The sequence below is a fragment of the Schistocerca serialis genome, chromosome 4, assembly GCF_023864345.2.
Source record: "Schistocerca serialis cubense isolate TAMUIC-IGC-003099 chromosome 4, iqSchSeri2.2, whole genome shotgun sequence".
Taxonomy (NCBI): domain Eukaryota; kingdom Metazoa; phylum Arthropoda; class Insecta; order Orthoptera; family Acrididae; genus Schistocerca; species Schistocerca serialis.
In genome coordinates, this window is record NC_064641.1 from 716,084,455 (window position 1) to 716,110,732 (window position 26,278).

At 38.7% G+C, this 26,278-nt stretch overlaps 1 protein-coding gene across 3 annotated transcripts in view; it reads right to left on the reverse strand.

Annotated features, from left to right (window-relative positions):
* Nucleotides 1–26,278, reverse strand: part of LOC126473239 (uncharacterized) — an 88,899-nt gene that overhangs the window by 13,002 nt on the left and 49,619 nt on the right. For all 3 annotated transcript variants that reach the window (XM_050100154.1, XM_050100155.1, XM_050100156.1), the window contains one exon: nucleotides 6,552–6,698. In XM_050100154.1, the coding sequence (XP_049956111.1) occupies nucleotides 6,552–6,698 (147 nt within the window). The remainder of the gene's footprint in view (nucleotides 1–6,551; nucleotides 6,699–26,278) is intronic.

Below are 26,278 nucleotides of genomic sequence, written 5' to 3' on the forward strand. Positions count from 1 at the left end.
CAGTCCTGCACAAATTTTCACTTATTGCCATTACATTCCATGCAATGTCCATATGCAGCTGAGATTTGAAAATTTATCTTTCAGAAAATTATAGACCCATATTATTACTTCCATCCTTTTCAAAGTAGCAGAAACTAATAGAATGTATATCAATCACAAAATTTTTAGGAATGTCTAATGATGCACAGCTTAAGTGGGCCAAGCATATTACATAACATCATTGAGGGTAAAGAAAGAACACTGTCACTATCTCAATATTCAAATGATAATAAATTTAGTCAACTAATTAATATCATGTACACATTGTACTTAATAAAATCTGAAATAAAAATACTGGAAAATCAATTTCCAACAGCTCTGGGTAATGATTTTTGTATGTATCAGCTCACATCCAAGAACAATACACTTTTTATATTTTCATTTGATAATTAGTTGTGATATAGTGGTCAGAACATCTAATCAATTTTCAAGTTGCAAAAAAAGGGTGATACAAATCACAACAAAAACTAGCAGGGAGATCACTGCACTCGTGTGTTTAAAAGTCTGAGATGTCTTAACGTTCTATGTGAAAATAATCTACAAACATTAACCAGTATCCAACAAAAAATTAAATACAATATGGGACCAGATATAACTAACAGCTTCATCTCAGCAGAAAAAATATAGTTAACACACAAAATAGTCTTCTGCATAATAAAATAAATTTGTATAAGGTTTCCACACACAAAAAATGAACACCTTGTCTTTAGCAAAACTGAAAAAACCTATTTATGAAATCAGAGTTAAATTGTTGAAAATTACTTGAACTGACATGCAAATTATTTAGACAAATGCTTGAGTCACAAAATTAACTTTAATGGCCATGATCTACTGTAAAAACAATAGTGAAATGAACTATATAAATATTTAACATTACTCAAGACCCATTGTAAAAAACAGTAGTAACATAAACTGTGTGATATTTATCATTATTTAAGAAATATTTTATGTATGTAATTATGAATTTTTAAACTATTTAAAAATATGCATATTTAAAAAAAACACCTAGCTATGGAATAACAGTTATATTACTTTTGAGAATGACCATAAATAACATGTTACCTGTCTAGGTAAATGTTCATCTTGGAAAAATTACCTGTTGTGATAGAGATCCACCACACAAAAGAATAGTGGCATAAACTAACATGTTACATAATTATGTAAATATTGTAGGTATGTATTTTTATGTATTTAGCTGTGTGTACAAATTTTGCTAAAGTGTATTTAAGGTGCGCGCGCGCACGCACACACACACACACACACACACACACACACACACACACACTAAAACATGTACACAATTTATATTGTCCATGGATGAATATAAATATATAAAAAATAAAAGAATCTGACAGTCCATACATTTACTTTTTTACAACTGGGTCCACAGCCAGGATAAACATATAGAAAGAAGTAATTTTTCTGCTTAGGCTTATTAGAAATAAGATAGTTTCTACTCTGAAAACCACTGTGAAGTGCGTGGTAGAGGGTATGTCCTACTGTACCAGTTATTATGATTTTTTCCAGTTCCATTGATGTGTAGTGTCTGGGAAGAATAACTGTTTAAATACCTCTGTCTGTGCTGTAATTAATCTAATCTTGTCTTCACAGTTACTATGGGAGCAATGTGTAGGGGGTTGTAATATATTCCTAGAGTCATCATTTAAAGACAGTTCTTGAAACTTTGTAACTAGGCTGTCTTGGGATGGTTTACATCCATCTTAAAGAGTCTTACAGTTCAGTTTCTTCAGCATCTCTGTGACACTCTCCCTTGGATAAAAAAAACTGTGACCATTTGTGCCACCTTTCTTTGTATACATTCAATATCTCCTCTTAGGCTTAGGCAAATGCTTGCGTCACAAAATTAACTTCAATGACCATGAACCACTGTAAAAAACAATAGTGGTATGGGCCCGACATTATAGAGCAGTATTCTAGGATTGGGCATGTGAGTGATTTGTAAGCAGCCTCCTTTGCAGACTGATCACATTTCCCTTGCATTCTGTCAATTAACCAAGTGTACCATCTGATTTACCCACCTTCTTTGCACACGATTGAGCCTATGCGCTCATCCCAATTCATATCCCCAGGTGTTACACCCAGCTACTTGCATGAGTTACCGGACTCTAACTGTGATTCATTGATGTTGTAGGATTCATTTTGTGAAGCACCTTCTTCTTCTGTGGCTCTAAAACTCAAAATGAGCCCTTGCCTCTTCAGTTATTTACTTCCATTTATCCTGGTCCTGTGCTAGCATTTTCCAGTTCCTGTAGTCCATCTTCTGAAGGCCTTCTATGACTCTATCCTCCCATCTAGTTTTCGTTCAACCACATCCTCTCTGTTCACCTGGATTTCTTTATAAAACCTTTTTTGGTATTTCTGTAGCATTCATTCATGCAACATGTCCAGCCCACTTCAGCCTGGATGACTTCACAATTCTTCTAACAGTCTGAGCTTTGTATATGGCATACCACTGATTATTGTATCTCCTCTTTCATTTTCCCTTTCACAAATTGTGCTGATGATTCTCCTGAGTATCCTTCTCTCAAATGCATCCAGTGATTCAGCATCCTTTGCTGTCAGACCCAGGTTTCAGAGGCATATTTACGCACTGGCCTGACCAGTGGTTTATAGATGGTTAGTTTAGTGGTTCTAGTCAGGAGCCTAGAAGATAGAAGCTTTGTTAAGGTGAAATAAACTTTATTGACTGGAATTAGTCTCTGCTTTATTTCATATGAAGTATCATTTAGGCTGGTTACACTCAAACCCAAGTACTTGAAATAGTCAAATCTTTCAAAGGTACAACTACTCATCTCTATTTCAGCTTGCATGTTCTCCCTGTGCACTTTCCCAGCAGCTAGGTATTTTGTTTTCTGCTCATTGATATTTAGTCTTACATTCCTGCCGACATGTTCAAGTATGGTGAATCTCTCTTCCATTGCCATCAGAGTTCTTGCTACTTTGCCGATGTCGTCCATATAGGCCAGTATCTGTCCAGATATATGAAACATCATTCCCTCATTCAAGATATTTGCTTCTCTTATCACCTTCTCCAAAGTACTGGACAACATTCCTCCAGTTTTTATGCTATCTTGCATTCCTTTCATCATCATTCTTATTATCCTTGTTGTTTTGTTTTTGGAATACTCAATTCACCTTGAGCTTGATATAGTTGCCCTCTATCTACATAATCGTACGCTGCCTTAAAATCAATAAACAGATGATGTGTTCTGATCCAAAGTTCCTTTGTTTTTTCCAGAATTTGTTTTATGGTAAATATCTAGTTGCTAGTTGAATTACTGGGTATAAATAAACATTGGTACGACCACATTTCCCTCTGCGTTATTGGAAGGAGTCAGTCGTATAGTATGTTAGAGAGGATTATGTATACCAGGTCAAGCAGTGCGATCCCTCTATAGTTACTGCATTCCACCTGGTCTAATTTCTTATATATACGACCTATAATTCCCTCTTCCCATGTTTGAGGCATTTCCTCTTCTTCCCATATTAGATTAGCCAGTTTCATGATTTTCATTTCCAATTCAGAGCCTCCTTGCTGGAAAAGTTTTGCTGGAATGCTGTTCTTTAATTTCTTCATTGCAGTTCTCCCCTCTTCTAAATTAAATGGTTTCACACTAATATCTGGATCCTCTTCCTCATATATTTCTGTTAGGTTCCTTGGTAAACTGGTCTTGGATTAAGGAGGATTAAGGAGTTTATCAAAGTACCAATGCCACCTCGCACTTATCTCCTCCTCTTCGCTTATAATTTCACCATTCTCAACTTTTATCAAACTTGTTCTGCCCCTGAAAGTTTTCTGCGCTTTGTTCACTTCTCTACAAAATTTCCTTGTCTTGTTTGCACTTTTCACAATCTCCATTTCGTCAATATTTGCCTTCATCCAATCTCTCTTTTTCCTTTGATGGGTCCTTTTCTCAAGTCTCCATTTCTATTTATATTCTTTTATTATCTTCCTGGTACAATGTTGTTTGTAATGTCATTCTGCATGCTTCATTTTTTTTGTTTGTTACTGTTCCCAAGTATCTCGCATGCTGCTGGCTGCACTGTTTTTTTTATCTTTTTCCATTGATAATGTTACATTTGCCAGCGTTTTCAAGGGACTCTATTATTCTCTCCTGGTATCATTCCCTTGCTTCCGCTGCTTCAAGAATTGTGACATTATATTTCTGTGTCCTGCACCATTTTCCTTTTACTACATTAGATATTCTTGCCCTCACCCACGCCAAAATTAGGAAGTGATCCATGTCTGTATTTGGACTTCTTAAACTCCTTACATCCAGTTAAAATGATTTGTGCCTTGCATCAATTAGTACATGGTTGATTTGATTTATTGCATTTCCATCTGGTGCTATCCATGTTCCTTTACATATTTCCTTGTGAGGGAACAGCATGGAGCCTTCCACCATGCTTCTAGATGTTGCCCCATTGTCATTTCTTACAGTGTATTTACTACAGATACCGATTGTTGGTCTATAGATCTCTTCTCTTTCCACCTGGGCACTTAGGTCTCCATAATTAATGCCCATGCATCAATTGGAGAATCCAAGGATGAGAAGAAAGAAGCTTTCTATGAATCTCTGGAAAGAGCATATAATAAATGCCCAGGGCATGATATATATAAAAAATTCTTTGTGAAGCACGCAATTTTACATTTCTGAACATTTAAAGCAGGTTGCTAATCTTTGCACCTCTTTGAAATCTTATGTAAATCTGACTGTATATTTATGCAGCTTCTTTTAGATAGTAGTTCATTATAGATCCATTTAATTTCAATTCATTTCCAAAGTTGGCTGGTTCTGACCACTTAGTCACTTTAACATTGCATAAAAACAGATTGTAACATTGCAAACTAAGTTTTTGCCTAGAAAATTTTACTAATTACATTCATGTGTAAAATACAGTATGGAGTTCTTTGTCCTGAAAAACAGTTAATGCTTTAAAATACTGTTTTAGCAAATATAATCCAAGAAACTTAGAAGCAACAAGCTTTCATAAATAAATTCACCCACGTTTATAAGTTATCTGAATATTTTAATTATAAATGATTGATTGATTTTATGCTAGAAAGAATACCTCACAATTTTTCACATAACTATCAACATTATTCTTACATCCATTGATATTCTACATATAATAAGTTAATTAGCAGATAAAACAGTAATTAGAATTTTTAATGAAATGCAGTTGTGAAAAAAGAAAATTCTATTTGGAATCACTTTGAATATTGTTATGTACAAAAGAGTCTGAGCTATTGAATCTTATGCTGTGGTGTGCCCTCTGTAAAGTGCTGACAGCTGACCGTCTGCAAGTCACACGGGAAGGGAACTTTGTATTTGTACATGTGTTATATTGTTAAATATTTTAAGGATATTAATTTAGCTTAAAGATACGCTTTCTATGAGATGGTCATATGTGAATGATAGTTCAAAGCTCTTAGTTCTGAGCTTATTAAGTATTATAGAAGACACTGAATTTTGAAAACGTTTTTTTTGTGTCTGAAACACAGTTACTCAAAATTATATTCTTCATGCATGTGCAAGATGAAAAGTCTCCCAAAAATGGAGAACAGGAAGCAATGTCACTGAACATGTTTATTAAAAAAAAATTTGTAAGGACTTTGAACAAACACTGATCTGATGTATGAAATGAAAAAGAAAACAAAAATCTTCTGAAAATTCAACAAAAGGTTAACTTCTTCTTGAAGTGTCTTATGTCCAAAGAACAAAATTTATCTGTTCATAGCAGGAAACTCTTACAATACTTGGTGGTGTGGGGGGAAGGCAAAATCACTACCCTGGTATGTAATATGTCCTGTCTTGGTTCTGAGTTAAAGACCGTGTCCAGCACAGGATATGAAAATTGGTCTGAGTTCAATAGTCACCAATAAAAACTCCTTGAAATCCAAAAGTGTTGTGTTGTGCAGGATCTGTCCCCAGAAGGCCAATGTCGAAAGTGGATGGCAATAGTGGTGAGTGGCAGACAGGGCGGTGACAACAGTGATGACTTTGGAGATGGACATCAGTCCTCACCAGGTGGATAAACTGCCAGCTGCAGCCAGAGTGTGGTCTTAAATCCTGGCAATGCAGGTGACTACAGCTTTGTTATTGGCTGTTTCCCTAGTTGGTGGATGCATAACATACTCCAACTTGTGCACACTGCTGGATTGTGCATGTACCGATTGCTGGCTTGATGTCGCCAATAGTATCATCCTCTGACGGCCTGCTGGCTCATTTCCTGTTGTTGTCCAAAGATTGGCTGCTGATAATGTGGAGTCAGGGGAGTTTAAATGCTATGGATCATTTTACTACTTTAAAAAATCTTTCCCATGATAGGTTATTATTGTAACACACTAGAGTGCCAAATCTCAAAAGAGATTTGATGCTGTAATCTGCAAGTTTGACACAAATGTTAATTTGATAAATGATTTCACTGGTTATTGTTTTACCATCACCTTCCTTTAGTACAAAATTTGTACAATGATAGGAACATACCTCTGTTTGTTGTAATGCAAGATGCTGGTCTCTTGAAATTAGCTTTCTGCTTCTTCCATTCTTCAAAAGCCTTTTTACATTTTTCCTTGTGCAGAATCATTTCCTGTTGCTGCCTCTTTTCTTGTTCTGCTTTCTCGTGTTGTGATACTGTTGTATAAAACACTCTTAATTACTGTAACATTTTGTATGTCTGCTAATTTCTATCAAATTCTTGTATTCTAACTTACAACGAAAAGTTTGATAGCAAGTCAAAAATTACTTATTTCTTTCAATTTATCTACACAGGAAGCAGGGTTTAAAAAGTATATTATTTATTTCCCCTGTTGCACAGTCTGTAACTTTTTCAATGACATGATCCAATGAAGATTAGGGTTTAAAGTCTCATCGACGATGAGGTCATTAGATAGTGAGCATAGAGAAAGAGATCAAACATGCCCTTTGAAAGGATCTACCCCACCATTCAGTTGATTTGTTGTGAAAAAAATAAAACATCTACAGCTGTCCTTATGATCTTATTTATTGTGTAGCTACTGATTTTGGCACTCACATGTGTCATATTCTGGCCTTAGTTGATGCTGAAGAGGTTACCACAAACCATATATACTCTGTGTTAGTGGCCAACATAACTGGTTTACGCAGACTATTTGTAACCATGATGTCAGCACACCAACCACAACCATCAACTGCCAACTGACTCAGATAGTCTGCGTAAACCAGTTATGTTGGCTGCTGATGCAGCATACACAGGATGAAGTGAAATTCGAGTACTCGGGCTTCACAGCGTGACTCCTCACATGCCAGCGATAAAGAAAATGTATCTCACAAAATTTTGTACAGCAAGCACATCGGGCAGAAAAAGGACATTAAAGAGTGGCAGTGTGGCAACAATGTAATGGCATGTACGGTAACTACCTTTGTCAGCACATATCATTCGTGCTGTACAGTTGATGCAGTGGATAGAGTTTTGGGTTAGCATACAGGAAGTCAATGGTTCGATCCTGGGTTGAGGCATATGTTTTTTATCTGGTAAATGTAGTCCAGGTGGTGTGGTATCTGGCATCTTAATTGTCAACAGTGATTGCAGCAGGTCCTCTAGAAAACATTTGCACTTACATACTACACTCATAGAAATGGAAGATTGGTCAGCTTTGAAAGAAGCCCTTTCCACATCATGGGTGTGAATTTATTCGTACCACTTCATCAGCTAGATGTGAAACCTGTTTTCTTTGTACCCTCCTCCAATGATCCCGTAGATTAGTACCAACTATTATTCTTGCTTGTTCAGGTCCATTATATTTTGTTAGGGTCTTGCATTGCCAATAGGACTAGCAACATGCCTTTGCAAATAATGTCCAACTATTTGTATGTGTTATCACCAGGGTCCCACTAATTACATCTTTCAACACTGAGTCTGTTAACCGCATTCTGTATAGTACGTATCTCAATGCATTATTATTATTATTATTATTATTATTATTATTGTTAATCAAGCAGTGGGATTGTGGAAACATCATGTCTCTTACCATTAGGTAAACAGTGTAATTCGCAACTGAACATTTCACACTCAGTGGTGTTGGGATGAACCATGCAGAACAATATCTGTCAGAGGGGTAATGTGCATTAGGTGGAACAGCATGCAGGACTGATGGCGTGTTTATGCTGAGTGCACTGTCCACCAGGCAGGGACTGGTTACAAGTGGAGTAATGCACCCATGACAGACTCCGATGTACATGCATACACGTATTGAATTTTCTCATTGTAAGCCTCCAAACAAATGTGGCAGACATATGGCATACACAAATAATGAATATGTGGATATGCTTCTGGTCCTCGGTGAATCTGGTAACCAGGCTGGTATTGCCACTGACGAATATGTTGCAAGATATCCTCGTCAACGCCATCCAGATAAAAATGTGTTTCATTGTCTGGAGCTGTGCCTTTGGGAGTCAGGTTCTCTCCTTCCCCCATCGCATGGCATAGGTCATCCATGGACTCGCCATACTCCAACTAGTGAGGAAGCTATTCTGGAGGTCATACACCAAGAACCTCAGCAAAGTACACATAGCATAGCGAGGCAGCAGCGTGTCTCACAACACACAGTCGTTAACGTGCTGCACGAGCATGGGCTCACATCTATCATTATGCTTTCATGCAACACCTGCATCCTGCAGATCATCATCAGTGGATGCAATTCTGTGAATGGTTCCAACAACAACAGGAAGCCAACGATGAATTCGTGAACACTGTAATATGGTCAGATGAAGCAGCATTCACTCATGAGGGTGTCTTCAATATGCATAACGCCCACCATTGGTGTGAGGTTAACCTGCATGTCACCCGCGACCGTGGATATCAAGTTTGCTTTTGTATTAGCATCTGGACTGAATATTGGACGACAGGTGTTTGGGCCCCTACATGTTGCCTGACCAGTTGACTGCATGAAGGTATCATGCATTCCTCTCAAACTGTCTGATGCACTGGAAGATGTTCCGCTACATGTTTGGCAGATATGGTTCCAACAAGATGGAACACTTCCACACTCTGGAATTAATGAGTGACAGTATTTGGAGAGAACATAGAGAAATGGCTCGGATGTTGAGGTCCAGTTGTATGGCCACCACGTTCACCTGACCTAAATCCCCTGGGTTTCTTCCTGTGGGGACACCTGAAGGAGCACAAGTACTCTACTCCTCCGACGAATGTGAAAGAATTGGTAGCAGTTGTTATGGTGCTCTTGTTACTGTGGATGCAGCTTTGCTGTGAAGGGTCCAGAGCTGTATAATACAGCAGGTTGTGCAATGTTTGGATGTGCAGGGAGGTCACTTTGAGTATATGTTGCTCTGAGGACAATGTATTCTGTGTGAAGGTCATGAGGTCATTAATATGGACATTACTATTGTCACTGGTTGCTAATGTGTGACAGCTGAGCGCTCAAATTACATCTAGTATAAATGACAAGAAGATGTTGTGTTGTTGTACTGTGTATCACATTTAGCTTCTCAAAATTGATATTGTTTTTGTAATTATTCTGTCCTATGTTGGGTCATTTGTTTCAACTGTCTATTCCTTATCTGTCTAATCACATATTTGTTACGTTCAGCATTACAAAATGTTGTAAATTTAGGATACATGTGACTTAAGAAACAGTGTATATTACAGTATGAAATGTCAGAATGAAGTTAGCAAATAAAAAAAAAAAAGTGCCCCAACCCAGGTTCGAACCCTTGACCTACATGCTAACGCAAAACTCTGTCCACTGCGCCAACTGTACAGGATGACTAGTATGTGCTGACAGAAGTAGTTACCATACATGTCATTACAGTGTTGCCAGATTGTAATTGTTTCATTTTCTTACAATAGTGAATGGCTGTGGTCCCCGAGACTTCCAGCCAAAAGGGTGGACATACAAAAACTTAGTTGATTTAGGAGGCAGCAGAAAATCTCAGTGGCCTTGGTCCAGAATATTGTGTATTCCTGTCAAGAATAAGGTGATTTTGTTGATCATGAATCCATTTCTGCCCCACTTCTCATGCTTTGTTGTCCACAGGAAATCACTGAATTTGATAGCCATCTATATAAAGATGACAGTTGGAAGGAGTGAGATCAAGGTAGGCCGATGCAGCACCACAAAGCTCTATAGTAATATATTTTAATGATGCAGCTGGTGCTGTGTGGCTGTGCATTTTCATAGCATGACAACATTTTCTTCAGCAGTAGGCCCTAATGTTGGATGTTAATTTCTGGCTTCAGAGTGTTGGACAGCATAAGTGAACATTATTAAGCTTAAAGTGAAAATTTTGGGATTTATTCCTTTGCTTCACTCCAAAATACTGTATTAATACATACTATTTTTGCCTTCTTAAATGTTTAAAAGGTCTTTGAATATCATTGAATGTTTATGAAACCATGTTAATAACACTGCTTGTGCAATTGAGTTGTTTATTATGAGATTACCAGGACATTCGAATAACTTCTTATGTAAATTTCTTTTATAAAAAAGTGATCTAGGCATATTTTATGAATGGTGGCATTTTAAACAACTTAAACATGGTTAATCAGTAATTTGTGTAGATATTGGCATTTTTAAATGATAGTTCACCTAGGAAACTTGCTGCTGTAAAGATCTTACTTTTCCACATTTTCTACATTGACATCTAACATACATACTCCACAAGCCAACATGTGGTGCATGGTGGAGGGTACCTTGTACCAGTACTAGTCATTCCCTTTCCTGTTTCACTTGCAAATGGATTCAGGGAAAAACAACTGTATACGTGCCTCCATAGGAGCCCTAATTTCTCTTATTTTGTCTTTGTGGACATTACACAAAATGTATGTCCACAGCAGTAGAATCAATCTGCAATCAGCTGTAAATGCCTACACTCTACATTTTCTCAACAGTGTTTCACAAAATTAATGCCTACACTCTACATTTTCTCAACAGTGTTTCACAAAATTAATGTCATCTTCCCTCCAGGGACTTCCACTTGAAGCATCTCTGTAACACTCATTTTCCGATTGAGCCTACCAGTAAAAAAAAATCAACTGATATGACTCTGAATTGCTTCAAAGTGGTTCTTAATCTGACTTGATGGGGATCCCAAACAATGACCTCCTTTAAATATTAGCAACACTTACCTAAAATTTTCCCAATAAATCAAGGTCTGCCATTCACCTTCCCTACTACCGACCTTACCTGTTCAAACCATTTAATATTGCTTTACAACATTACACCTAAATACTTAATCATTGTGACTGAGTCAAGCGACACACCCCATGTACTATACTTGAACATCACAGGAGTGTTTTTCTTTATGCATCTGCATTAACTTATATTTAGAGCAAGATGCCATTCATCAAACCAATCTGTCCCAGTCATGCTGCAGCCTTGTCCAGTTACTCAATGATGAAAATTTCCTGTACACTACACTGCCATTAGCAAACAGTCATAAATTGCTACTCACCCCATCCATCAGATCATTTATGTACACAGAGAACAAAAGCTGTACTATCACTCTTAACTGGGGCACTCTGGATGATATCCTTGTCTGTGAAGAACACTCACTGTCCAAAACAGCATACTAGGTTTTTTTACTTAAGAAGAGTTTGGGGCACTAACTCACCTGGGAACCTATTCAACATGCTTGGACTTCCGTTAATGTTCAGCAATAAGGCACTGTGTCAAAAGCAAGACAACTGAGGGTAATGGAACAGATGAAAAAACTTTATTCAAATGACTGGAAGTAACAATGTACAGTTTATGAAACTGAACAATCACACAAACTCAGTTACAGGTAAAGCAAGCATTACATTTCAGTTGGTTGGTAGATACCTAGGAATTACAGTTTCTCCACAGAGAGACTCTTTACAAAACACTTGTACTGCTCATTCTGGAATACTGTCAGTTTGTATGAGATCCACATTAGATAGGAGAAACAGGGGACAGAGTAAATACCACCTGGTTGCCCAAGACTTCGCACATAGAGCCTCCTTCAGTTTGTGAGAATTGATATCTGCTTCTGGTGCCTTTGAGTCATTTTTACATGTTTTGAATGGCATAATATGAGTTTTTATAAGACTAAAGGTTAAGATGTTACCTGTGAACCATTTGTAAGCTTCTAGCTGTGTCAGTTAGAGGTGTGTTTATCAAAATAATTGTTCATCTACAAACATGACAAATTTTGAAGCATCCTCTAATGTCACAGACACATTGTTTATGTAGCCTAGAAACAGGAGTGGGTCAAATGCCAAATCTCGTGGGTAGCTGAAGTAGTCATTCATGAAGGAGTGACTCCAAAGGAATGTTTCAATAAGTTGAACAAATGGGCCATGGAAGGGCTTCTAAGGAACAGTCATTAACCATTCTTTTCAGCTCAGTCCTCTTCCCATCTCAGTCTTCTTCCTCCTTGAAGTTCTATCATTCTTTGTTCCTGTTGTGGTCTCATTCAGTCAGACTCATTCATTTCAGAGTGGTCACTTGTACCTCATTCCAGCTTCAGCATGCTTCATTCAGTTGTAATTCCTTCCATTTATTGTATTCACCAATTCGTGTTCAGTTTCAAACCATTCTCAGGACCTTGACTTCAAGCTTATCATGTATGCTATTCTGTGCTGATGACCATTAAATTATAACTTTATTATAATTATTTTTTAAAATCAGCACAAGAAGTACAGATTCACTGAAATTGGTTTTTTGATGTGCTACTGCATGTTTTTCCTAAAAGTGAAGTATTCACAAATTCTACGTTAGCTTTCACCAATGAGATGAATAGCCATAACACTTTTATTCAAAGACAGTAATTACAAAGGAATCACTGTGATTCATGAAGGTGAGATGTGATTCTTAACAGAATGTGTGATAACCATACATGGCAATGCATGCCCTGCCATGTGCACCAATGTTGGCCACAGGGTAGGTAAGCAGTTATTGTGGTAGGGCGTTACATTCCTCCACTAGTGCTGTTGACAACTATTGCATGGTCATTGGTGCAACTGGATGTGCTGCAGTATGCCTGCCCAATGCATCTGACACATGCTCAATGGGGCTTAAGTCAGGTGAACAGGCAGGCTAGGCCAGTCCATTTGCTGAATGTCCTCTATCTCCAAGACAGTGCTTTTCGATGTGGTCACACGTTGTCATCCATAAAAATGAAGTTAGAGCTGAATTTGCCCCTGTAAAAATGCACATGAGGAAGAAGTACAGTGTCACAACAATGTTGACTGATGAGTGTGCAGTGTTCAAAGATTTAGAGGTCAGTAAACACATGCAACACTATGCCTCGCCACACCATAACAACCAAAATGATAATGTTCAGCAATGCAGGACACATCCTCATATGGCAGGAGATGAGGACATGTAGTGCACCCAGTAACATTGTCAAACATGATCGTTTTGGTGGTCCAGGTGATACCGAGTGGGGAGGCATAATGTTGCTTGGACGTACTAACCTCCAAACCTTTGAACCTAGTACACTCATCAATCAACTGACACTGTACTCCTTCTTCATACGCTTCTTTTCAAGAGTGCATTCAGCCCTAACTTTACTTTTAGGGATGACATTGTGTGACTGAATGGAGCAGCACTCTCTTGGAATGAGAGGATATTCAGCAAATGGACTGCCCATTTCTGAATTAAATTGCATCAACCACCTGTGGAATGCATTGGATAGACATAATGCAGCACATCCACATGTCCCAACAACAATCCGGCAGCTGCCAACTGCACTTGTGGAGGAATGGAATAGCCTACTACAAGAACTCATTACGAATCTTGTGACCAGCCTGGGTACACATTGCAGAGCACCCATTGCCATCTGTGGCGATCATAAACTCTATTCACAACTATAATAACTATGTCTCACCATTTTTAATGTCCAGAGGACCATCGTGAATTTCCGTTATCTCTGTGTGTTACCTTCTGTGTTATACTGTAGGAGTAATTTCTATGTCTTGTCCAAGTTTCATCAAGTAATGTTACTTTGCAGTGTCTGACAAATCAGGTGGATTATTTCCGTCTATGTGTCCCTACACCAAAAATTATTATTAATATTATTATTTTGTGAAGTTTGTGACATCTTTAGTACTGTCATTTATACAGCACAAGCACAGTATCTAAAAATCTCAAATACTGACCCTGGGCTTGTACAACTTAACTTTATTATGAGTTACCTCCTGAATCCACTAGTATAATTAGTTTGGCTGAATCCTGTGCTGATTAAAATATATCAGTGATTTAAAATTTCATTATTGTTCGTACATGATTACTCAATTCTTGATGAGGCAGATAAAAAGGCTGTAGAAATAAGTAAAGTATTCAGACAATCGACAACAAAAATACGCTAGCAGCACCTACACTCATTTAATTTTGCAGAAGCTAACATTCTTAGATAAAACAATGTTACTGAAGTAGAACTGCATATTTAGGCATATTAACTGGCTAGTTCAAAAGAAATTATTACTGTATCTAAAAGTTCGTGTTCAAATGAACCTCAATTATTATTTAGAAATGTAAATCTTTAATTGTTATTTGTAAAAATATGGCAAACAACAATAGACAACTTCAGTTTTAATCATTTTAATCTTATAAAAGAGGCACGTTGGAAGCCATGTTCAGTCAATCTGCAGTCAGTTTTGAATGGAGCAATATCTATGACCATCATTATGATGGAATATATCACAGCCAGTTTAGTACAGATTAAAAGTTGTAAAATGTACCACATTTCATCTGGATTTTGCAGCTGGGAGTTTAGTCAATAAAAGTTAGTGACTGTTTAATGATTAGTTGGATTGTGAATGTGTAATTATTTCCATGGACTGTACTAATGGTTATCACTAATTGTGACAATGGAGCTAGGTCATGAACCATGTTGTTTTAGAGACTGATATCTACTCTACAGATTTTATTCATTTTGGTATGGTTAGTGTAGTATCGTAGTCTATTGATGCTGCCAGAGCTGGTTATAAGCAGTGGCCACCTGGGTACCAGTTTTCTAAATCAAGATTACTTCTAGTCAAGAGTACTTCTGTGCCACTATATGGTGTGTAACATCATAGATTAAGGGTCGACCTGTGACAGCAATCGCACAACTTGCGTACGGGCCACTAGACGACGCCGCAAGCACTAAGAGTGCATAGCGATTGCAGGCGTGCGTGTTGTGTACGGGCCGCGAGGCGCCGCCACAAGTGTAACCATATATAAGTGCCGACGGAGTTCGGCCAGCTCTCATTTTGTTGGCATCTCATTTTTGCCTATTCTCTTATTTGCTTAGTTGCTTAGCTCTTTTTCATTTATGGCTCATGTTATTGTGCTCTCTTTCAGCCATTCTGATTGTTTTGATTTACTCCCAATTGAGACGTGCTCATTTTGGCATTTCACTTTTGCATATTTCTCATTTTGCTAATAATATGCTCCTTAGCTTTTTACAGTTGATTTGATTAACATAGTCTCATGTACTGCTTGTTCATTTCAGACTGTTCATATTTTGATGTTCTTTAAATACTGTAATAATTATCGGAAGCATTTCTTCCCTTAAACTTGTGTAAAGCATTCTCGATGTAGGATTTGTTCTGTGACTCAGGTGTAAGGTTTTGAATATAAATTATATAAGAAATTGAATATAAATTATATAAGAAACTGTGCTTTAATAGGAATTTATGTTTTCAGTTTGTACTACATCAGATGACAATTTTGTGATATGAGGCATTTGAGGGGTGAACCCATGGAAATAGTCTTAAGTGATCCCCTTTAAAAAATCAAAATTTGTGTGACACTGAAAAACGTGACACAGTAGGCATGCATATATACCACACACACACACACACACACACACACACACACACACACACACACACACACACACGTCACACTGGGGGCACCGGAGGGACGGAGGGATTTTGCTTAAGCCTATTTCTGAACTAAGTTCACAATTTATTCATCAAAATAGGAGTTATATGTATATCTTTATTTTTCTGGTAAAACTGGCATTCTGCTAATCTATGTCTTTTCTTTTTCATGTAAACGAATGTATGAGCAATTGTAATTATAAATGGATTCTTCAAAATCGACGGTTCAGCTGGTTAAACGAGTTATTTGGTGAGCAAAATGCTTTATTTTGTCCTAGTGTCTTATCTACCTGTAGAACACCCAAGTGTAGTGAATAGTTTCCAACCGATACTTAGTGAACAATTTTCCTTTCCTATGGTACATAGCGTAGCGGGTAGTGCTGTAGATAAGTGGAACCACGGCTAAGTGTAATCAAAACAGGCCACGGCGTAAGCATGAGGGACATGCGTCCCTGAATATTTATCTGTATTTCATGTGACGACTAGCCTAGGATTTGAAATTGATGTGTGTAGTCATGGGTTTACAGGAAATAGGTGAAGTACAATTGGAGACTAGTGAGACTAAGGAATTAGATGTTGCTGAAAATCTTCCCAGTATACAAAAGCAATTATGAATCATGATGAGTACCATATCCGCTATATTTTTTCAAGTAGGTGAGATGAATAAAAAACAGGAAGCCCTGTCGATAAGAGTAGATGACATACATAAAAGTCAGGAAGCCGTGCCGATACGAGTAGATGACATTCATAAAAATCAGGAAGCCGTGTCGATACGAGTAGATGACATTCATAAAAATCAGGAAGCCGTGTCGGTACGAGTAGATGACATTCATAAAAATCAGGAAGCCGTGTCGATACAAGTAGATGACATATATAAAAGTCAGGAATCAGTGTCGGCACAAGTAGGCGAAATGTCTCATAAGATAGGGCAAATTTCTCAAAATTAAACACAAATGGCTCAAGAAATAATAAATCTGGGGCGAACACGAGGACGCGGTCAGAGACTTAAATTTGGATGTAAAACAGTTAAAAGGAAATCAAGGTGCTCTCGAGGTCATAGTAAATCAATTGTCTACGACACTCGATGAATTGTCATTAAAGCATACAGAAATATCTGTAGAAAAAGATTCTGGGGTAAAGGAAGCCGTAAATTCCATTTCAAAAGAACAAGAAAGACAATCGATAGATCCAACTGCTCAGATTTCTGAAGTAAAAATGCAAATTACTCAGGAATTATCTCAATGGCGAAGGGGAGTAAATGAGCAATTAAACAAATTTAGTAATGAGTTTACCGATATTAAAGAGGTAGTCAAGAGTGATGTTTCCAAGATGACATGTGGAGAGAACGTAGTAGATGCTAGTACACAAAAATGGGGGCAAGCCACCGAAGTAAATTCTGAGGTAACTCGGGATCAGGAATAATATTCATTACCGGGGGTTACGACACCTTATGTAAATGTCATTATACAGGAAAAAATTATCAAACACAGGAGGGGTCAGTCATTCTCACCTGACATGAGTGGGGTGCATCCAGTAGTATTTATTCGTTCTTTTCGTGGTGTGTTACCCACAAAATGGACGGAATTACAAAAGATGCATTACGTAAGTGGATTCATGTTAAATGATGCGGCCTTGTGGGCCACTGAAGTCATTGAAAATGTTCCACATATGACGAGTTTGAAAAAAGGTTTCTTGCAAAATATTGGTCTTTAGGGGTACAGCAATGACTTCGTGAGGGTGTATTGAACCCCGAACAGTTTAGTTATAGCAAAGGAATGCTCCGAAAGTATTTCGAGAAGTATCTGAATAAAACGAAATACTGGGATGAGCCAATTTTGCATAAAGATTTGTTGTGCATTCTTAAGAGTAAGATGCTTATTGATATACCGAAAAATTAATTCACGCCCCAGATGCAAACATTGATTAGTTTATGCCCATCCTAGATGCAGTTGATTTGATGCAGGAGGATGTGCGGGCAAGATCTCTAAATCACAGTCAGGTGTGGAGGAATGGAAATATTCAGTGCCGCGAGCTGGCTGGCAGAGAACCCAGCTCGGTGTACCAAAGCCAAGACAATAACAGTTTAGTTATAGCAAAGGAACGCTCCGAAAGTATATTGAGAAGTATCTGAATAAAACGAAATACTGAGACGAGCCAATTTCGCATAAAGATTTGTTGTGCATTCTTAAGAGTAAGATGCCTATTGATATACACGAAAAATTAATTCACGCCCCAGATGCAAACATTGATGAGTTTATGCCCATCCTAGATGCAATTGATTTGATGCAGGAGGATGTGCGGGCAAGATCTCTAAATCACAGTCAGGTGTGTAGGAATGGAAATATTCAGCGTCATGAGCCGACTGGCAGAGAACCCAGCTTGGCGTACCAAAGCCAAGACAATAACAACGCGTAATGCTACGGTAGAACAGGCCTGTGGGAACGAGGTACTGTGTATAGGAGGCAGGAACGTAGGTTCACTCCAGGATACTACAATAATAATGAAACAACACAAAACAGAAATCAAGGGAGACAGAATACCCAGACACAAAACCTAATAAATCAAAACTGGCGACAGCATCCACCACCAATAGTAATCGATGAAGTAAATGATACCGAAATGCGGCCGATTTCTCAGCCAGCAGAAAACAAATTACCGCCGTATTAATTCCTGAAGTGCAGGCGGGTGGGCGAGATAGGGACGATTCTGATTTAAGATTAAAAATGTTAAGGTACAATGATGGCACTGACATGAGAAATGTCAGTATAATGAGGACACTAAATACAGCACCAATCATCCGGCAGTTATAAAACCTGCCGTTAAAATATTAATTGAAGGTATTTCAGTGAACGCAATATTTGATACTGAGTCTGATATTAATGTGATTTCTATGGACTTATTTAGACAGATCACTAAAGCAAAACGGGTGCCAATATTGCCGGTTAGCAATTGTAAGGTTTTGGGAGCGACTGGAGGGAGAAGTAGAAGCGTGAAAATACAAGCCCAATTAGAGATAGAATTTGGAAATGCAGCGATTGAATGCACGTTCCTCATAATTGCTGCGCTGATAGTGGACTGTATTTTAGGGTTTTATTTTTTGCAAGAAAAGGACACAAAGATCGACTTTTCTAATGGGGTATGTGAGTTGAAGGTCAAACAGAAAATCGTCTCTCCAAAATTACTGAGGATTACCGACACACATGGAAGGTTTTGCCTGGATCTACAAATGAAGTTCATTTCAAAAAATAAAACTACAGGCTCAGGGAATCAGGTTCAAGAAATAAAATCTGACAGACATGAACAAATGTTAAAAATAGTCTCTGAATCTGCTCCACTGTCCTCAGAGCAGCGTTCTGAATTGTTTAAGGTTCTCGTGAAATACGAACGAGTATTCGAAGAAAAACCTGGCATGATTAGGGGATAAGAATATAGGATGAATGTCATGCCACATAAAACCTTCTGTCATAGTTCGTACCAAGTACCAGGGACAAAAACAAATGCAGTTAGTAATGAAATTCAAAAGATGCTTGCATGGAACATCATAGAACCATCTGACAGTCCCTATTCAAGCCCCTTACTTGCTGTAGACAAACCACTGAAACATAGAAAAAAAAAATCGTATGTTGCTACTAATAAATTTGCTTTTTCACTGTTTTATTCAAAATTTTCAGCTAAACACGTTAACTGTCTAAAGGTGTTTCCTACACTCATAAGAAAAAAAAAAAATTTTTTAAGTACAACACCTAAAAATTGATTATATTGAGGTAGCACATTTTCTATGTAAAATTTAAGTGTGTTTTTTTTTTCTCCATATCTAGTCTCAAACTATATATATATATATATATATATATATATATATATATATATAGACACACACACACACACACACACACACACACACACACACACACACACACACACACTCTCTCTCTCTCTCCGTTTTCTTTTTTTTTTTCCCCTCCATATCTAGTCTCAAACGATATATATAAGAAAACGGAGTCGCGTGAATATAAACTTCACTACAAGAACGATGAAGACTATAGCTAATAGTCGCATAGCAAATAGTCGCACGAAATTCGTAATGCCTATAATTGGTAGTACTTACATTCTGAGTAGTGATAAGTCCAAACAGGGCGGGGAAACAAGGAAATGTGTATAATGTACATAAAATGCAAAAATTGTTTTTATGTCTAAACAAAAGAAAATACCTTAGCCATAGGACAGGTAAATGATGTACCCTATCAACAATGAGTGATACACCATTGCTTGACCTGATGACCTTAACAAAAAGGGCAAGATTCGAAGTTTCTAGGTGCTATTGTACTACTTCTTTAACCATACTCAAACTATGTCAATAGCCAGTAAATTGGAAAGGACAAGGATATGCAAATGTTACCTTATATATTTGAAATGTATGTCTGTTGAACATCATTACTCTAAGGACTCGGATAATTTGGGGTCTTTCGAGCTAACCTGACATATATTCTTTTTGAAAAATAGTTTCTCGATGCAAAAGGTTGGATATGTATATGTGTGTGTGCTATATATTTCTATACACATTTTTAAAGCAGTACCTTCAAAGTTAACGAAGCACACTACAGAAAAATTTCATCTACATAAACGATTTCCAAACATTTCCATGTACAGTAGATGTCATAATGTATATACAATGAATTTTCAGTGTAAATGCCTGTTAATCATTACAGCTTTTGTAGTTAAATAAAACCTGTAAAATAAGTAAATGTTTATACCAAAGCATCAACTGAAATGTACGCACCTTCTATTCAATAGATGTAGAAGAATATATAATAAAATGTTTTGTATTACTGTCCTCATACTTTTGAAATATGAGTAAAATGTTTTGTATTTATATCATTATATGTGGTAATCAATGATTATTTTGTGAACCATTGAATGTAAAGGTGGTAGAGAAAGGGTAGTAACTTGAAAATTTAAGGTAAAATTTTGTGATCAGAGTAAACTGACAAAATGTGTCAGGCATTTAATAAATTAACCACCTTCCAGCAACAGTCTGGATGATTGACTGATCTGGACTTGTAACAGCTGTGCTGGTACTGCGAACGGCTGAAAGCAAGGGGAAACTATGGCCGTAATTTTTCCTGAGGGCATGCAGCTTGACTGTATGGTTAAATGATGATGGCATCCTCTTGGGTAAAATATTCCGGAGGTAAAATAGTCCCCCATTCGGATCTCCAGGCGGGGACTACTCAGGAGGACGTCGTTACCAGCAGAAAGAAAACTGGCATTCTACGGATCGGAGCGTGGAATGTCAGATCCCTTAATCGGGCAGGTAGGTTAGAAAATTTAAAAAGGGAAATGGATAGGTTAAAGTTAGATATAGTGGGAATTAGTGAAGTTCGATGGCAGGAGGAACAAGACTTTTGGTCAGGCGAATGCAGGGTTATAAATACAATATCAAATAGGGGTAATGCAGGAGTAGGTCTAATAATGAATAAAAAAATAGGAGTGTGGGTAAGCTACTACAAACAGCATAGTGAACGCATTATTGTGGCCAAGTCAGACACGAAGCCCACACCTACCACATTACTACAAGTTTATATGCCAACTAGCTCTGCAGATAATGAAGAAATTGAAGAAATGTATGATGAAATAAAAGAAATTATTCAGATAGTGAAGAGAGATGAAAATTTAATAGTCATGGGTGACTGGAATTCGGTAGTACGAAAAGGAAGAGAAGGAAACGTAGTAGGTGAATATGGATTGGGGGGAGGAAATGAAAGAGGAAGCCGCCTGGTAGAATTTTGCACAGAGCATAACTTAATCATAGCTAACACTTGGTTCAAGAATCATAAAATAAGGTTGTATACATGGAATAAGCCTGGAGATACTGACAGGTTTCAGATAGATTATGTAATGGTAAGACAGAGATTTAGGAACTAGGTTTTAAATTGTAAGACATTTCCAGGGGCAGATGTGGACTCTGACCACAATCTATTGGTTATGAACTGTAGATTAAAACTGAAGAAACTGCAAAAAGGTGGGAATTTAAGGAGATGGGACCTGGATAAACTGAAAGAACCAGAGGTTGTACAGAGTTTCAAGGAGAGCATAAGGGAACAATTGACAGGAATGGGGGAAAGAAATACAGTAGAAGAAGAATGGGTAGCTTTGAGGGATGAAGTAGTGAAGGCAGCAGGGGATAAAGTAGGTAAAAAGATGAGCGCTGCTAGAAGTCCTTGGGTAACAGAAGAAATATTGAATTTAATTGATGAAAGGAGAAAATATAAAAATGCAGTAAATGAAGCAGGCAAAAAGGAATACAAATGTCTCAAAAATGATATCGACAGGAAGTGCAAAATGGCTAAGCAGGGATGGCTAGAGGACAAATGTAAGGATGTAGAGGCTTATCTCACCAGGGGTGAGATAGATACTGCCTACAGGAAAATTAAAGAGACCTTTGGAGAAAAGAGAACTACTTGTATGAATATCAAGAGCTCAGATGGAAACCCAGTTCTAAGCAAAGAAGGGAAAGCAGAAAGGTGGAAGGTGTATATAGAAGGTCTATACAAGGGTGATGTACTTGAGAACAATATTATGGAAATGGAAGAGGATGTAGATGAAGATGAAATGGGAGATATGATACTGCTTGAAGAATTTGACAGAGCACTGAAAGACCTGAATCAAAACAAGGCCCCAGGAGTAGACAACATTCCATTAGAACTACTAACAGCCTTGGAAGAGCCAGTCCTGACAAAACTCTACCATCTGGTGAGCAAGATGTATGAGACAGGCGAAATACCCTCAGACTACAAGAAGAATATAATAATTCCAATCCCAAAGAAAGCAGGTGTTGACAGATGCAAAAGTTACCGAACTATCGGTCTAATAAGTCACAGCTGCAAAATACTAACACGAATTCTTTACAGACAAATGGAAAAACTAGTAGAAGCCGACCTCGGGGAAGATCAGTTTGGATTCCGTAGAAATACTGGAACACGTGAGGCAATACTGACCCTACGACTTATCTTAGAAGCTAGTTAAGGAAAGGCAAACCTACGTTTCTAGCATTTGTAGACTTAGAGAAAGCTTTTGACAATGTTGACTGGAATCCTCTCTTTCAAATTCTGAAGGTGGCAGGGGTAAAATACAGGGGGCGAAAGGCTATTTACAATTTGTATAGAAACCAGATGGCAGTTATAAGGGTCAAGGGACATGAAAGGGAAGCAGTGGTTGGGGAGGGAGTGAGACAGGGATGTAGCCTCTCCCCAATGTTATTCAATCTGTATATTGAGCAAGCAGTGAAGGAAACAAAAAGAAAAATTCAGAGTAGTGAAACGTCCCCTTAGAAAAATTATACATGACTGTGCTTAAACTGACACACAATATTTTTTAGCGCAACACAATCTGACTTTCAATAATCCCTACAAAAGAATGGCCCTGACTAACATTAACCTATATCTTTTACAAATCACTTACCGCACAAAAATCTTCGTTACTCGAACTACTGCAATAAAGCGAGCGCCACTACTGCCAGCTAAGGCACTAACTACTGATAGGCATAGTTAGCAAATGAAAGATTTTAATAGAGAACAAACAATGTATTTACCTTAATAGTCCCTGCCGCCGTTGGATAAGCAGCTGCAGCAGCAAGTCGTATACTCCTAGCTCACTCATTTGTTACATAGTTTAATTCTTAATTTCTTTGCGTGTTTTTGGTACTTGCATTGTTTAATTCATAAATTTCGGGCGTATTATAGTATTTGAGAGTTGTAGCATCGCGTTTTAGTACCTGGATAGTGTAAATTCACGTAGTCGTTTGTCTTCTGTTTTTGTTTTGAACGGCCAGTGTCGGTTGGTCACAGTCAGTGTGCTCCCTGCCGCCGTTGGATAAGCAGCTGCAGCAGCAAGTCGTATACTCCTAGCTCACTCATTTGTTACATAGTTCAATTCTTAATTTCTTTGCGTGTTTTTGGTACTTGCATTGTTTAATTCATAAATTTCGGGCGTATTATAGTATTTGAGAGTTGTAGCATCGCGTTTTAGTACATGAATAGTGTAAATTCGCGTAGTCTCCTTCCGCTGCCGAGCAGTGTCAGCAGTGCACAAGTAGCAGCATTACTGCATTTACTAGGCAATCTTGTATTTTAATAACCGTTTAAATTTTGTCGATTTGTTTGCGCTCTCTGTAGATTAGTTCAGATGTTCTTTGCAAAACAGTTTTTAGCATGGATAGGGACTGCAACTGCTGTGTTCGGATGCAGGCTGAGTTGGCATCCCTTCGCTCCCAGCTTCAGGCAGTGTTGGCTTCGGTCACACAGCTTGAGGCTGTTGCCAATGGGCATCACTGTGGGGGTCCGGATGGGGGTTTGTCGGGGACAGCCAGCTCGTCCCACGCATCCCCCAATCGGACTACGACTGTGGTTGCCCGGGATACTGCCCGCATTGAGGCTGATCCCTGACCTGTGGTAGAGTGGGAGGTCGTCTCAAGGTGTGGCAGGGGGCGAAAGACATTCCGGAGGGCTGAACGGAAGGCCTCTCCAGTTTGTCTGATGAACCGGTTTCAGGCTCTGTCTCAGGCTGATACTGATCTTCGGCCTGACTTGGCTGCTTGTCCTGTTCCAGAGGTTGCCCCTCAGTCTGCAAGATCCGGGCGGTCGCAGAGGGTGGGCTTACTGGTAGTTGGGAGCTCCAACGTCAGGCGCGTAATGGGGCCCCTTAGGGAAATGGCAGCAAGAGAGGGGAAGAAAACCAATGTGCACTCCGTGTGCATACCGGGGGGAGTCATTCCAGATGTGGAAAGGGTCCTTCCGGATGCCATGAAGGGTACAGGGTGCACCCATCTGCAGGTGGTCGCTCATGTCGGCACCAATGATGTGTGTCGCTATGGATCGGAGGAAATCCTCTCTGGCTTCCGGCGGCTATCTGATTTGGTGAAGACTGCCAGTCTCGCTAGCGGGATGAAAGCAGAGCTCACCATCTGCAGCATCGTCAACAGGACTGACTGCGGACCTTTGGTACAGAGCCGAGTGGAGGGTCTGAATCAGAGGCTGAGGCGGTTCTGCGACCGTGTGGGCTGCAGATTCCTCGACTTGCGCCATAGGGTGGTGGGGTTTCGGGTTCTGCTGGATAGGTCAGGAGTCCACTACATGCAACAAGCAGCTACACGGGTAGCAGGGGTTGTGTGGTGTGGGCTGGGCGGTTTTTTAGGTTAGATGGCCTTGGGCAAGTACAGGAAGGGCAACAGCCTCAACGGGTGTGGGGCAAAGTCAGGACATGCGGGGACCAAGCAGCAATCGGTATTGTAATTGTCAACTGTCGAAGCTGCGTTGGTAAAGTACCAGAACTTCAAGCGCTGATAGAAAGCACCGAAGCTGAAATCGTTATAGGTACAGAAAGCAGTCTTAAGCCAGAGATAAATTCTGCCGAAATTTTTACAAAGGTACAGACGGTGTTTAGAAAGGATAGATTGCATGCAACCGGTGGTGGAGTGTTCGTCGCTGTTAGTAGTAGTTTATCCTGTAGTGAAGTAGAAGTGGATAGTTCCTGTGAATTATTATGGGTGGAGGTTACACTCAACAACCGAGCTAGGTTAATAATTGGCTCCTTTTACCGACCTCCCGACTCAGCAGCATTAGTGGCAGAACAACTGAGAGAAAATTTGGAATACATTTCACATAAATTTTCTCAGCATGTTATAGTCTTAGGTGGAGATTTCAATTTACCAGATATAGACTGGGACACTCAGATGTTTAGGACGGGTGGTAGGGACAGAGCATCGAGTGACATTATACTGAGTGCACTATCCGAAAATTACCTCGAGCAATTAAACAGAGAACTGACTTGTGGAGATAACATCTTGGACCTACTGATAACAAACAGACCCGAACTTTTCGACTCTTTAAATGCAGAACAGGGAATCAGTGATCATAAGGCCGTTGCAGCATCCCTGAATATGGAAGTTAATAGGAATATAAAAAAAGGGAGGAAGGTTTATCTGTTTAGCAAGAGTAATAGAAGGCAGATTTCAGACTGCCTAACAGATCAAAACGAAAATTTCTGTTCCGACACTAACAATGTTGAGTGTTTATGGAAAAAGTTCAAGGCAATCGTAAAGTGCGTTTTAGACAGGTACGTGCCGAGTAAAACTGTGAGGGACGGGAAAAACCCACCGTGGTACAATAACAAAGTTAGGAAACTACTGCGAAAGCAAAGAGAGCTTCACTCTAAGTTTAAACGCAGCCAAAACCTCTCAGACAAACAGAAGCTAAACAATGTCAAAGTTAGCGTAAGGAGGGCTATGCATGAAGCGTTCAGTGAATTCGAAAGTAAAATTGTATGTACCGACTTGACAGAAAATCCTAGGAAGTTCTGGTCTTACGTTAAATCAGTAAGTGGCTCGAAA